General features: G+C 40.2%; 1 protein-coding gene across 1 annotated transcript; it reads left to right on the forward strand.

The window, feature by feature from the left end:
- The first annotated feature begins 2,041 nt into the window (after positions 1 to 2,041).
- On the forward strand, positions 2,042 to 10,527 carry lrrc38a (leucine rich repeat containing 38a). Its single transcript, XM_040153706.1, has 2 exons — positions 2,042 to 2,669; positions 10,280 to 10,527. Exons 1-2 carry the CDS (start codon positions 2,042 to 2,044, stop codon positions 10,525 to 10,527), a joined length of 876 nt encoding a protein of 291 aa, XP_040009640.1.
- Positions 10,528 to 12,289: the final 1,762 nt, after the last annotated feature.

Genomic DNA, 12,289 nt, shown 5'->3' on the forward strand with positions numbered 1-12,289 from the left:
TATGCTCCCTCATGAGGATGGTTTTCTGCTTGCAGATACAGTTCTGCTCATGTGATACAAGCTCCTTGTATCACATGAGCACACCAGGTTTTTATGTGGGTATGCAGGTTTTGAGACTAATTAAACACCATGACAGAGGTGCATATCTACCCCTCCCTGACAGGAAGAGCAGTGTAGATCTTCACAACCTATAGCAGGAAGAGTGAACTAGCCGGCCAACCATCGAGGTTATACAGCAACTATCTGGCCACTGTGCTTATGCTGATGACACCACAGAACAGTTTGCAGGCCACAGGAGAAAGAAGGGATTGAGTCTGGGTGCCTGTGCCGCAGATTTCAAAAAATTATATTAACATTTTACAGGATATTCTTTTTGTTATCAATGTGTTAAGAATCTTTCTGGGTGTCATTTAACCTGCAATTCCAACTGTGACCAATGCACCAAAATGCACAGTCCAGCACTGTTCCTGAATGGTTGTTTGAGCCAGGCTACTAAATCACATAGTAATTGTCACTGGATTGACTTTGGTTTAGGTCATCTTGTTGCAGTACAACCATTCTGTACTGGCTTGCCTCTTCCCTAATGCAGCAGTTTTTGTGACCTACTTTTCTCACATGATAGAAATCAGAGCGGGAGCACTTTGTGTATTTTTTTCTGTTATCATCTTTTATAGAGGAGAGACTCTATGATTTAATAAGACTCTATTGATATTTCTGCAATATTTCATCTTTCGATGACCTGATGTCACTGGCAAACAGAAGATTGAGGGATTTAGGATTAAAAATCCATTGATTCTACACTGCAGACATTCACATGCACGTTCAAACCAAATTCCTGTAAATAACTATATGAAATAGATTCATTAAAATGTGTATATGCATGTTTGTAAACATATAGATATGCACATGCAAGTGCTGATGAACAACATAGTATGTAGATTGCCCCAAAATCATTAACTGAAACAGAAAACACTGTGTATGGGGAATAAAACCCGGTGAGGGACAGCCATAATAAGTTGGTGAGGTTGCTGAAGAAATGAAAGTTTCATCTCAAAACAATGGTAAGAGTAAGAAACAAGGTGGTCATCATGCATCAGCAGGGTTTCTCACAGGCAGAAATTTGGCCGGATGTACTATACAAGCTTTTCTGCAGGGGCAGAAAATAACGGATGGGGTAGAGGACCGGAAACACAATTCTGGCCAAGGGAACAGAGTGTAGCACATGAACAACATATCAAGTTGACTTCCCTTCAGAATTAGCAGATGTCCAGTTGGAGCATCAAGTCAGAACTGGCAGAGACCAGTACGACCCTGGTGCACTCATCTACAGTCTGAAGAAGTCTGGTCAGCAAATGGAATGCCTTCAAGTTGAATTTAACATTCTGAACCAAAATTAACATTTTGACATAATCACTCTAAGCTTCCTAAAGTTATGAAAAAGGAGCATTTACATCAAAATACACCAACAGGATTTCAGTCAGTGAGGAACAATGCTATGGTTCTGCTCAACTGATCCTACTGATGACAGGGGTAGTTAGTTTAATTCAGTAGTAGACTAATGTGGCATGGAGGGCTGCTAGTCTAAATAGACACACACACCACACACATAACCCACACCCCCAGCCCCCACCCCATCTCTGGTTCATTAACTTCTATTTACCTCTGTGTTAATCCGTTCCCCTTTCACATCCCCCCGTTCCCCTCCTCACCGCTCTCTTGCACGCTCTCTATTTTGCTCCTCCCCTCTCTTCCTTCAAAGCCAGTAGGCTGCTATTTGATCCAGACTGCTTGTTACATGATCTCCTGGAATACAACACTCCCTCGCTACTCGATGGCTTCTCGGGTTGTTCTCGATTTGCAGGGCAGAGAGCACGAAAGGATGCTAGTGCCAAGCTGAACCTACATTGTTTAACCTTTCCTTTCCTTTCCCCTCCTATGCTCTCAACCTGTCTATCTGTCTGTCATACTGACGTCCCGTTTTACCCCCTGTCAAGACCCCCTAACCCCCCTGTGTGCTGGTTAATGCTGCCGCCCCTCAACAATGTTACCATGCATTAGGTGGGTGCAGCCTTTCCTTGCCTTGATCTCTTCCACCTTGCTTACGCAAGGCCACAACTGCCCATCCAGCTGTTTGTGTCCAGACCACCACACTGTGGACTGTACCGGCCAAGGTCTAACCAGAGTCCCAGACTCCATCCCTCTGGATGTTCGCCGTCTCCTGCTCTCCAACAACTGGATTCCCTGGATCCCATCCGACTTCCTGTTCCTCTACAGTGATCTAGTCTACCTGGACCTGAGGAATAACTCACTCTCCCAGCTGGAGCCAGGGACCCTGACCACCTCCTCTAGATTAGTCTTCCTAGACCTAGGGAGCAATAACCTGTCGGAAATCCCCTCAGGGACATTTGGGGAGTCCAGGAGTCTGATCAAACTGCGACTGGGGAACAACCCTCACCTAAGCATGGTAGGCAGGGACGCTTTTATGGGGTTGACTTCTTTGAGGGAGCTGGAGCTGGAGAGGAATGGCCTCACAGTGCTGGATGTCAGAGTCTTGGAACCCCTGCCCTCCCTTCGAGTACTGCATCTGGAGGGCAACCCCTGGCTCTGCAACTGCTACTTTGCCAAACTCTTTGTATGGCTGACAGAGAACCGCCACAAGCTCCCAACTGGTAAGACATACATTGCTTAAGGTATGGACTTGTAGTCAAAATCATTTCAAAATCAAATCATTTCTCTGAGGTACATTTAATCTTAACATTTTATTGATCAGTTGCAATTAAAACAAAGTAATTCCAATAACATAAAGAAAACAAATAATCTTGTTCGTTACATGGATGTGACTGACAGCAGGTCTCCATTTTTAGAGGTCCACAAAACTTTATCTCTGTTGCGCATCTCATCTCATAGAAAAATGGTAATGACAATTGCATGTTGTTTGTTTAGTTATAGAGGTGACATTTTGTGTTATCATTAGAATCAGGATAGGCAGAGCTTTGGAACCAGACACGGTTGACAAAGCCATTGTTATACACTGCACAATACTGAAGGCATTTATATAGACATCAGTGTAGTTTACAAATGCCAAGTGAACCAGACTGGCATCAGTGGTAGTGTTTTTCAGGCATACATGGACTTAATTTACGTGAAGAAAAACACATACTGTATGGTAATATTTCAAAAAGTCTGATTCTTCCCTACACGTTCTCAAAGGGGTACCCAGAGTGTTACAAAATAACACCAAGAGTCCTCACCAAGCATCTATTTGACGAGTTGGGAGTGAAACCGTGTTCTTCTTCCTGGTCAAAGCAAAAATACAAAACACTGAAAATAAAAAGAGTCTTATTTTCTCTGGACTAAGAAATGAAAAGGTCCAAGTTACAGACATGAGTCTCAGTCTTCACTAGTTAATTGAGTGAGTATTTGACAAAATATAACTGATTAATGTGTTCATCATGCGACATTTCAGATAAACACTGATTCACAGTCTCTGCAAGTCATAAGTACTACTGTGCTACTATATATTACTGTGTGTACCCAACTTGATTTTTTTCAAATCAATACAACCAGTCAAGTATGCAAACAAAGCCGTGTCGCAGAATCCACACAGGCACAATATCATAATATTTTGGATCTTTTCAATATTTACACATAATGCAACTGGCACTTTTATTTAAACTTTCAACTGTATCTCACAGCCTTCAGCATCAGTTGAAGTTTGCTCAGTTGTCACAGCATGGCTGAAAATCAATCGCAGATGACTGTATATGGTTGAGATTGTAAAACCCGTCTCTCTTCAGAGGTTTCTGGCAGGATGTGATTGTCAGACCCTAATCTTTCTGTCAACTGCTGAATAATGATATTGATCATTTGTCAGTTGATATTGTAACTCATTTTAGTCTGTCGTTCACAAAAAAATAGACCAAAACGAGCTCAGCTGCACAAGCGAGACTTATTTTGAGTAAGAACGTTCAAATATTTTGAATACTGTTGGGTAATTTATTGTACAGGAATACTTCATATTATACATCCTAATTTTAGTTCTTCAAAATCATGATATGCAAAAAAACTAGTAGCTGTGACTGTTAAATAAGTGTTGTGGAGTAAAAACTACAATATTTGCTTGGAATGTCACAGAATAAAAACTGTACAATAGTTCAGTAAATATATCTAGTTACTTTATACCACTGTCAAAGTGTCAGGGTGGTCTATGTATATTTAAGTATTAGCATGAATGCTGCCAAACAGTATAATCAAGTCTTTTAACATTCCGTATTATTAACATTGCCATAGTAACAACATAGTGTAGGTGTTGGACAAAATTTCCAGAGACAAAATTTCCAAAGCTCAATCACTTTGCAGAGAAACTGAACAATTCCCTCAAAAGTAACTTGTAGACTTCTTTTCAATTTTAGGTCTCATAAATAACAATGACTCATTTCAATACACTTTGGGCCTTCATGGCCTACTGACTGGGCCTTACCAAGGAACATACCTTATTCAGTACTACAGCACAGCTGATGCCGTGACACCATAACACTGACACCAGCTACTCGTGTCTAGATTCCTTCCTCACAGCAAAAAGACTTGCTATAAAAAAAGCTAAGCACACACTCACACACAAACACACACACACACACACACACACAAACACACACAAACAAACACACAAACACACACACAGACACACATACACACACACATTGAGTTAAAATAAATGGCTTTAGGATTCGAGTGAATAAACTTGGACGTTTCTGGGAGTCTGTGCAGAGCTTTCAGTGGACACTGTCTTGCAGTCAATTTGTATCCATGGCCCTGGCTACATTCTGAGCAGTGTGTTTGTGTATATGCACCTGTGTGTGTAGACATTTCCTGTATGTGCCTAGTTGTGTGTGCCTGTCTCTGTGTTGCCATGTGTAGACATGTGTATGTAGACACCTTCACCATTTTGTTCATGTAATCCTCTGTGTGTGTTTGCATCTGTGTGCAAAATATGCATGTGTCCATGTCTGTGTTCGGTCTTTGTCCATGTGGATATGGTGGCATATAAATGAATGTGTGTGTACATGTATCTCTATGGTTGTGTGGACAAATTTTGGTTTGAAAACCATTGTTGTGAGGACATTTTGTTCAGTCCCCACATCTTCAAAGGGCTGTTTTAGGATTAAGACCTGGTTGTAGGGTTAGAGTAAGGGTTTGGGTTTTGATGGTTAAGGTTAGGGTAAGGGGCTAGGGAATACATCATGTCAATGACAGGTCCCCGCGAATATAGTAACACATATGCACACACACACATCCTTATTTGTGTGTTTGTGTGTAAGGGGATGTGTTTCTGTCTGTCTGTCTCCTACATGCCTCTGTGAGCATGAGTCTGGCTGCCTGTTGTAGTGCCACGTGACTGGAATATCACTAAGCGATGCGGTCAGTGAGTCCCTTTTCATGTGGAAAACCCCTTCTGGTCTTACAGAGACTCACACACACAGACACAAATACGCACTTGACAATGATCTCCAGTGACTCGGGTACAGCAGTGCTACAGAGGAATCAGGATAAAATGGAAGTGCCTCTCTCTACACAGTGGACAAAATGTTTCCAAGGTCTTACAGTGCATTGGTACAGAAAACACACTACTTGGTTTCTATTTCTTGGTTTAGTAAAACAGTGTTCACAAATTATGGTTTGCAGAGACTCTAATGAATACGCATCTGAAATAAAAATGTTATGTTTTGGCGAAGAGTAAATTACTATTTTTTGATGTTTAGCCTTTGGGTTAAAATAGTTAAAATAGTTAAATACAATAATATCTCCTGTGGTTCCTAATATGTGTATACATTCTGGCCTGCAGTATGTTTTGTAAGTAATGTTTTGTGAAGCAGGATTTCTGTTGGTGTGTTAGGGGGTTAAAGCTTAGAGATGAAGCCAAGACAGGTGGCCCTAATAAATATGCATTAGGCAATTTTAGTGGTAACACACACCTCTTCAAAAAATTTAACTATGCTTCAGGACCACAGCAGCTATGGAAGTACCACCATGGCTGGATTACCAGCTGGGTAAAGCAAACAAATGCCCCAGGGACCCTGAGAGCTCTTTGTTTACTGTGTGTCAACTAGTTTGTGGTAATTGAATTGAAAATTTATTTGGGATAACGCACCATTAAAGCACAATATCAGATGACATGAGTCGTTAACCCTGCATTAATTGATATTTTGGCCACTTGTGGGTAGTGGAAACAAGCTGTAAACACAAAACTTACATTTTATGATCTAATTAAGTTAATATTGCAAACATGTTAGCAGACTGTTGTCTTAACACCAGGAGACGCAGAGCAACATTAGCATTCATTCGAATTGTATTTATGTCTATCTGATGAATGTAACGCCAATATTCACCCTTTTTTTGAACTTTGGTTTGGTTTCTACCAACTCCTGATTGAAATAACTGAGGGGCATAAGAGCCCAGCAGCTGAAGTTAATGGTAACATGGGGAGTTTTTGACCTCTAGTGGCATTTTGGAACTGTTCTTCTATGTGTGGACCCCTGTTTTGTTTGTTTTGTACTTGCACACACCTACAACTAGGTGATGCAATGCAAACACATTTCTGGCATTGGTGTCACACTATTCCTCTGACCTACAGGTACTGTTAATATGCATAGCAATGCACCCGCATAGGCAGGAAAGAACAAGAATGAGAGCTAGTAAATATGGAGTCCAACTTTTAAGAAAAAGTGGCTATGCAAGTTTTTTATGAGGAAGTTATGCAGTTATAACGTTTGTTAGACCTCAAGAATACACGCAATGCATTTTGTTGAGTAACACTGTATGTATCGTACTCTATATAAGAGTAACTTTTGTTTGTTTAAAAGAAATGTCCGGAGCTGTGATCTGGGAACACAGTGACATCACTTTAAATCTGACAAATCAAGAAACACAAGCAGTCAAATGATCAGAGAGGTTGGAAACAAACCATAGGGTTAGCCAAACTTATTTGGAAGAGAAAATGAAGACAAACGGTAAAATTATTACCCAAACTGTCCGTTGTAAACATCCGTCAAAGTTTACAGACCCACTTTCTGCTTCAACTTGGACCTGCTGTACTTACTGTAGTTGTGTGTGTGTAGTCTGACCTCCAAATAAAGTGTTTTAAATAATCTGGATAAACTGTTGATTTGTGTCCAAGTTGTGTGATTGTCTGACTGCTCATAGCCAGTTGGATTTTTTTTGTAGCATTGTCACAGGCACCCTTGTTTAGATTGATCTTGTCATTAGATTAGCTAATGACAATTACAACAATTTATTATTACTTCAATTATTATTTTAAAATGTAAGTGTATACAGCAGCACTTACCTTTTGTTCTGTCAGGTCATCAGCATCATCTGTCAGTTACTATCCATTAGTAGAACAGTAGTCCCTGTTATGACTTATCATGATTCTAATCATTTTTAGCATACAATATAGAACATAACCTGGTTGTTCATAGCCCCATATTTTAACATTGTCCAGGCTACTGATTAGCTGTGCAGGAGTGTCTCTGATGCCTCAACATCACAAACTTTCTCTATACTGAGCTGTAGGTATACAGTATAAACTTTCCCTGGTGGATAACCTGATTATGTTTTATGATCCAACATGTTTTTTTTTCTTCCTTCATTATACAATGTACAGTGCGAACTTTAGGCCTGCATCAAAATGAGCAATTTGATTTACGGATGAATAGTTCTGCATAATTCTGCATTAAGAGAATACAATGTGTTTGCTTCCTATAAAAATTTAGATACTGTCCTGTAGTATTTTTTATGATGTTCATAGAGAGAAGTTGTTGCAATGTAGGCTACACAGGATATATACAAATACTCATTAACCTCAGCAAGTTTTTAACCAGTAGCTGCACTTGAAAGTAGCTGCTCAGCTGAAAAATGCAGTCAGTGAGGTAGCATGTTTCCTCATATTTGGATACTTTTCCTCTGTGAGTTCCAAACCTGTCCAGCATGGGCCCACGACTTCAACTGAATGTCAGCATACAGTGTCAAGATCTCATCCTCCAGCACAGACGAGTTCATTTGAAACAGTGTTGTAATTTTTAAGGACGAGGAAACAACCTAAGTTCTCCAAATGGAAAGTACATGAATGTAGCAATCGGCACCAGCAAAGCAAAGTCTTGAAAGCATATGTCAAAGTCTGACCAGACATTTTAAATCTTCTCTGTATAGCGCACACTTTCAAGTTGCTTCCTTCCCTTGCTTCTCTAGTTCAGAGACGAAGTTTTGGAAGGTTCCCAAATCATCGCGCTGCAGGTTTGAAGGCGGCAGTTGTAGTTTTCATTTGAAAGCATTAACTGCGTTGATCATGTTGACCAGAGTTTTGTTTATTCCTTGCAGTTCAAAATTAAGCTCATTCAACATGTTGGTCAGATCTCTTAAAAAGGCCAAATTTAGCAGACACTGATTATCACCAATTTGTATTCTGCATGTTTAATGCCAAGGAGAAATTCCCTTATCTCTGGTTAGAGCTCTTGAAATTTGAATTTGCAAATACTCAGCCATCTGCCATCTGATGTCATAGCGCCTGTTGGTGTATTATGCAGTGATAGTTAAGGAAGTCAGGAAATGCATCCTCCTCCTTGCATTTGGCAATGGGTCCTTTAGAACGGCTAGCTATCTTAGACGCACCACCAGTGTCTCAACCCGAGTGTGATCTTTCATTAGTAAAACTGTTAATAGTTCCTCTTTTGCTGTCATGTCTTTGATCACCATCCTACTGAAAATTCACAATTATACTATATTGCTAATGTCCGTGGACTCGTCTAGCTGCAATAAGAAACACTCACAGTCTGTAATGTCCTTCCAAAGCTGCTGCGTCAAATTCATCAGCCATCACTTCACAGAGCCATGTAACTCTGCTTCTTGATAACTGAATGGCTTTGATAGTGGGTACTATTTCAGGGTTGTTTTCAAAATCCAGAAACAACAAGTCTGCTGCCTCAACAAAGGTCTCTTTTACTATTTGTCCTGCTTGCAAAGACTTCTTATGTTTAATGATGGTATGACTCACCCGGAATGATGCTTCAGTGCCTGCATTTGCTTTTTAATTTTGGATGCATGAAAAATGACCACTGTCTGGCAAAGCTTTTCTATCTGAGGTTTCTGGCAGAATATTTCAGTTCAATTCAATTCTATTCAGTTTTTTTTTAAATATAGATCCAAATCAGAACAGACGTTATCTCAGGGTACTTTTCATATAGACTAGGTCTAGATTGTACTCTTTATAGTCATATTCACAGAGACCCAACATTCCCCCATGAGCAAGCACTTGGCGACAGCAGCAAGGAAAAACTCTTCTTTTAATAGTTAGAAACCAGTGGGTGTGATGCAAGTAAAAATCTGTGTTCTGTTGAAGAAATCATTCCAAGTCCTGTTCAGAAGTTTGCTATAGCGGAGGTTTTAATGGTATACCAGTATAGTGTGACTTTACAGACACAGAAAAGGGTCTGCCAAAGTAAGCCAACGAAGGGTGGCACATTTATACAGTGGCCCAAAAGGTATTGATGAGACAGTATGCAAATACAGTTGTGATAAATGGGTGAGACATTTTTGCAGCTCTTTTTCAACTCTTCTCAAAACGTTCTGTTTCTAACAGTGCATCTGAACAATGGAGACAAAATGTAATTTAGGCATGACAGTGTTCATTCTGTCGGAGCAGAGCAGTGTCAGATCGACATTTGGCTTATAGTACTGTTGCAGTGGCTGGTTTAGATGACTGAAGTTGAACTATTTACACTGATTGCGATCAAGCGGTTTATCTCAGGTTACTTTATAGGTGTGAAAAAGGAAATTGGTAATTTTGTCTTCATGCAAAAAAACACTTGTTTATCACCAATGTCCATTATTATATTTAAAAACAAAAGCAAAGGCTTCATATTTCAATTAATTCACATTACGTACCTATGAGGGTAGGCCATATTTAAACCATAATTAGCACTGTGACAAAAAATTACCTTTATTTGTCAGCCAGCAGAGAGACACTGAAGAGGGGTATGAGATGCAACAAAGGTCCCCAGACTGGGAATCAAACTGTGATTATTGCAGTTGTGTGGTATGCACTTTAACCATAACTATGCTATAGGGTCATCCCACCCCTTCCGTTTTTTAATTCAGTGCTCTATTTGGTCTGAACACCCACTTACCCTCTTAAATTAGTTGTGAGGCTGAATATTGATAAATGCATGAAAGCCCAATGTCTCGGTTAACTGTCAGCTGGTTCACTTGTTATTTTCTCTCTTCCCAGGTTTGGAGGGGATAGAGTGCTCCCTGCCTCTGGATGGGCGTCGTGTTCCCCTTAATTTACTCTCTGAAGACAGTTTCCAGGAGTGCCGTGGTACCCTCACCCTCACAGACTACCTCATTGTCATCTTTTCCGGCATTTCCGTCTCAGTGGCGGCAATTATGGCCAGCTTCTTCCTCGCTTCCACGGTCCACTGCTTCCAGCGCCTCAGCAAAGGCAGCAAAGGAGATGAGGAGGAAGGGAATGACTGATAGGGGAAGGGAAAGGTGAAAAGGATTACATAAAATGCAAGTGTTTCATACAAAACTCTTGCTCATTGGTCCTGTTGGTATCCCAGAGAATGCTCGGAAAAACATGAGAGCAGAGAGAGATCAGTGGTTGGGAAGGTGAAAAGGCTTAGTCAAAGGAAAATACCAAACCAAGAAAGGGCTTACCATGTCAAATCCAAGATCACACATGAGCTACCATGAGAATCACAGACTGGTTTTGGATACATCAGGTAGGCTTATCACTGTGAAGAGCTTTTTGCGTTCACCGAATGTCAGAATTTCTATTACTGCATACCATACTGACTGTAGAGACACTGGTCAGTGAAATGGCTTTTTGTTGTTGCTGTAGCATTGCACAGTAATTATGGCCATTCTTGTGAAAATGTATGCAGCCGTCCTTATTAACCTTGAGATTGGTAAATGTATTATAGATGAAGCTGAAGGGACAAACTTGTTATAGTACTGGGACTATAGAGAATCAAAGATCAGCAAGCACTGCAGGGGGAATACAAATCACGTCTGCAGCAGGTGTTGAAAGTAGAAAGAGGCAACAGTGGGAGCTGACCAGTAAAACACACACCGTCCTTTATTGATTGCCCTGTCCTTAGAGGTCTTCACAGGTCTTGGAATATATACCCAACTCAAAAAGGAACTGTGATTTATGCCAGGATCAAACTTCAGGATATTTTAATCTTTTGAGATGGTCACGGCGTCAGATTAGTCCATCATAAATGTATAAATTCTTGCAGTGAAATTGCAGACTACATGTTGGACCCTGACAAACCATAGTTTGCTGTCCTTCACATGTCTGAACAAAAAACTTAATTTCCCAATTTCACTTCTCCATCTTTACACTTGCACTCAGAGGAGTGTTCTGTGCTTCAGTGGGCCAACGTTAAGGAACCCATTACAGAAGTTGTCAAACCAGGCAAGAGAAGGCATAAAAAATCAAACATTCTAGACCTTTTGTTGGTTGCATTGGTGTTCTTCCACTATAATACACTACACATGATAAAACAGGCAATTATTCACACCAAATATGGTCTCTTGGTACATTTTAGCAAAACAAATTGATCTGCATCCAAATGCAATTTCATGCAGTTTACCACGAGTGTATGAAATTATTCTGCATTAAAAATTAGATTGCACCACAGCAGTCTATCCTTGCTTGCAGACCCTTGCTGTGAAAACACACCACAAACTACAAGTCAAAGTGCTGATGAATTTAATAAAAAAAACATGCCACAGCACAAAGGAATTAGTTGCAAAAGTAATAGTCAAAACTAGTCAAAGCAGCTGTGCTTAGCTTGGAAAGTAATTGTAAAATATTGTAAAGTAATTGTAAAAATGAAGTCCACGTTTAAAGTCAGATCCTACCCAAGGCACAGTGGGCTACAAAGACCTGGTTTAGGTTGGGTCCCCAGTTTTCAGATGTTCAGGTCTGCCCAAGATCTCTACTGAGAGGGTCCACTGGTACAGCTGGTGGCTAAGTGCCTTGCTCAACAGCTTCCTGGTTGTCAAGAGTAGTTGTCAAGATTAGAAAATTAGCTTTCTGAAATATTTGTATACTCTAATTTTACAACACATAATTTTTATTTCATATGTCTTTTATTTCCTTCCAATACTGAAACAAATGTTTCATTTGCAACTCATGATAGTTTCGAAACTGAACCTGGTAACACTGTCAGAATGAATCACACTTTCAGTGAACTGCTGTCAGAAAATTGCTGTCATTCTTGGGGAG

The sequence above is a fragment of the Xiphias gladius genome, chromosome 18 (genome assembly GCF_016859285.1).
Source record: "Xiphias gladius isolate SHS-SW01 ecotype Sanya breed wild chromosome 18, ASM1685928v1, whole genome shotgun sequence".
Lineage (NCBI taxonomy): Eukaryota > Metazoa > Chordata > Actinopteri > Istiophoriformes > Xiphiidae > Xiphias > Xiphias gladius.